Source organism: Lissotriton vulgaris, chromosome 12, assembly GCF_964263255.1.
Source record: "Lissotriton vulgaris chromosome 12, aLisVul1.2, whole genome shotgun sequence".
Lineage (NCBI taxonomy): Eukaryota > Metazoa > Chordata > Amphibia > Caudata > Salamandridae > Lissotriton > Lissotriton vulgaris.
The window spans coordinates 178,861,752-178,865,207 of NC_141700.1; the positions used below are offsets into that span (position 1 = coordinate 178,861,752).

At 34.0% G+C, this 3,456-nt stretch overlaps 1 protein-coding gene across 1 annotated transcript; it reads right to left on the reverse strand.

Annotated features, from left to right (window-relative positions):
- Positions 1 to 951: 951 nt before the first annotated feature.
- Positions 952 to 2,367, reverse strand: LOC147673793 (uncharacterized). The gene has a single exon (XM_086946416.1). It carries the CDS (start codon positions 2,365 to 2,367, stop codon positions 952 to 954), a length of 1,416 nt encoding a protein of 471 aa, XP_086802542.1.
- Between the last annotated feature and the right edge of the window lie 1,089 nt (positions 2,368 to 3,456).

Here is a 3,456-nt window from a genome sequence, read left to right on the forward strand (position 1 = left end):
AAGGCTTATTTACGAGAGTTGAAATCGATGCAAGATCTTTTTCGAATTAATTGTTGACATTTTTGAAAAATGGGTTTGATTTGTTATTTTGGTTTAATATTTCAAAAAACAGATTTTTAATTTAACTGTTTTGCTTGTCGCTTTTAAAAATTGTATTAATTGAAATATTAAATCATTTAGTCAGCGAGAAAAACAGCAGTTAGGATGTGTTGAAAACAAGTTTGAAAATATTGAATTGATTTTAAATGGAAATTAATGTAAAAAAAAATTCAAATGATTTTTGATTTACATACACTGTTTTGTATTGGAAGATTTTACAAATATATTTAGTTAGCGAGAATATATGCAGTTAGGTTGTGATGTTACTTAACCATAAAAAATTAATTTTCAGGTTGCGAAGGTCACATTTTCTATTGAGGGATTGATAAATAAATAGAGGAATGGGTAACATTTAAGCAAAGGAATACGTTTTTTTTTGCTTTCTGGTATTTTTTCTGTTTGAAATAGTACAGAAAAATTTAAATTACAAAAATCAAAAATAGACACTTTTAATAAAAACCAGTTTTCAGAATTAATTTTTCACATGCCAGCATCACTTTTGAAAAATTAAGTGGAGAGAAATGTTTTATAATATTACTTTAATCAGAACGTTCAAAATGTTTACAAAATCTATAGATATTCCATTTTAAAAGTAATGGAATGATTTCAAACTTATTCTTTATCATAACAAAAAATAAAACTTCTAAATAGTTTGTATGGGTTTTTATTTGGAAAGAGAAATGAAATGGATTTTTCTCCATTTTTAAATGGTGCAGTTGAAGTAAAAAAGATTTTTAAAGGTAAGGGAACCCGACGATTTTTAATTTAAAAAATGTTTTAAAAAATGCCAATTGAATTAAATGTTTAAAAAAAATTTAGGGCAAAGCAGGAAAGTAAGATTGTGAATAAATTTTAGAAATGTAATATGTTAGCAACATTCTCCAGGTAGTCTAATGCCACACTCAACGAAAATTGTTGTAGTACACCCAATAGTCTCTTGGACATCTCCTTTGTTTGTCTTGATGGTCGTGGATTTAGGCTACCTGAAAATGCCTGTGCAAGTCTCATTTCTTGAAAACTTTGCTCCTTCTTCAAAGTTTTCAAAAAAGAGTAGAAATTAGGATGATGTTTGCCAATTGTATGACTGAAGGAGTTGTGCCATCCCTCTATGGCGTTATTTGTTTTAGCACCACCTTCCAAGCAGGTTGAGTAGCAGTTCCACCACTCCACATGGTAACGTGGCTTCCTCCTGCGACCTGATCTGCCTAGACGCCCAATCCATGTGTCCTCGAAATAATTTAAAATGGGAGCCAATTTTTCTTCATTTTCTACAAAATAATCCGATTCTGAAATTGCAGTGTAGTACTCATCTACACTATCAGGTGGTACAAAACAAAGTGCAGTTAATTTTTTTAATTCAACTTGTAATTTGCTATCAGAGGAGTAATCTGCAACCAGGGATGTTTTTTGAAGTTTACGCCAATATGCCTGGGAAAAATGAAAAAAACATCCCTGAATTTGGGTATCCACGTACAATTTGTTGATCACATTGATCATAGTCAATTCAAAGTCTAAAATGATTTTCCTAGGACTTTTTCCAGATGTTTTCTCTTTAATAACTGATAACATTTCAGTATAGGTTGCAGATTGCTTATCTGGTAGCAAACTATATACTAAGGGAACTACATTATTATTAATTTGAGCATGAATGCTGTAAATTTGGGTGAAAGGATGGGGCGTACATTTAAACGTTCCATCCATCATCCAAATTTCAGTATTCTCTAATTTAAAAAGGTTACGGGGAGTGCTAAATATTAAAATGCGTTTGAGAGGGTTTTGGTTATCATAGAGTAGAAAAGGTTCATTAGAGAAAGAAAGAGTTAAATCATGTGGAATTACAATGTCAGCAAAAGTTTGTGGAGTAACTGTTTGTGTGTTACTTGCCTGCTTTTTACGTTGAATAATTCTACGCAAATTTGGGATGGTTGGCATATTACAAGCAACATGTCCAGGGACATGTTGTGCAACCTCTCTTAAAATCTGACCAGGAGTTTCATTGGAGGTGGATGCAATATCTTTCATTTGGTTGATTGTATCGCGTATTTCTATCTCCATTGCAGAGGCAGAGTGGTTATGTTCGGTGGTTTTGATTACGTTGTCACCAACAGTAACCGCTCTGCCGCTGCAACGGGCAGAATAATATTGTACACACCTCCAATGTCTCCTTGGTTCACTTAGCCTCTCATTACAATATATATACCCACAATGTTTAAGGAGTCTGTTCCCTTTTCTTGATTTGGTATAAGTTGCAGTGGTCTGGCTTGCCATTTTCTGTTGAAAAAAGGAAATATAAAATATAAATTATTTTGTTTTTGAAATTGTTGGAAAACATTATTTAAACTGAAGTTGAAATAGAAAGTGACAGCTCTTCATTATATAGCACTTTTAAAAATTATGCACTTCACAGGAGTTGAAATAGTAAGTGGCTTTTCTTCACTATTCTGCACTTTCCCCATTTAGGCACTTTCCTAGAGTTAGAATAGTAAGCGGTACCTCTTGACTATCCTGCAGCTTCCCTTTTCATGCTTTTTTGAGAGTTGGAATAGTAAGTGGCACTTTGACACTATGTAGCATTTTCCGTACTCATACACTTTCCAGGAGTTAGAATATTAAGTGGTACTTTTTCACTATCCTGTATTTTACCTACTCATACATTTTCTAGGATTTGGAATACTAAGTGGCACCTTTTGACTATCCAGTACTTTCCCTACTCATGCACTTTACTGGACTTGGAATGTTAAGTGGCACCTTTTCAATATCCAGCACTTCCACTAATCAGGCACTTTACTAGAGAAAAAATAGTAAGTGGCATTTCCACACTATTCAGCACTTTCCCTAATCATGCACTTTCCTGGAGTTGGAATAGTAAGTGTTACCTCTTGACTAACTAGCACTTTCTCTACTCATGCACTTTCTCAGAGTTGGAATACTAAGTGGCACCTCTTGACTATCCAGTACTTTCCCTACTCATGCACTTTCCTGGACTTGGAATGTAAAGTGGCAACTTTTCACTATCCAGCACTTTCTCAGAATATGCACTTACCTGGAGTTAGAATAGTAAGTGGCACTTCCACACTATCCAGCAATTTTCCTAATCATGCACTTTACTGGAGTTGGAATAGTAAGTGGTACTTTATGACTATCCTGCACTTTCTCTACTCATGCACTTTCAAGGAGTTAGAATAGTAAGTTGCACCTTTGGATTATCCAGCACTTCCCCTACTCAAGCACTTTCCTGGAGTTAGAATAGTAAGTGGCAGCTTTTCACTATCCAGCACTTTCTCATAACATGTACTTACCTGGAGTTAGAATAGTAACTGATATTTTTTCACTATTCTACACTTATTTTGCTATATC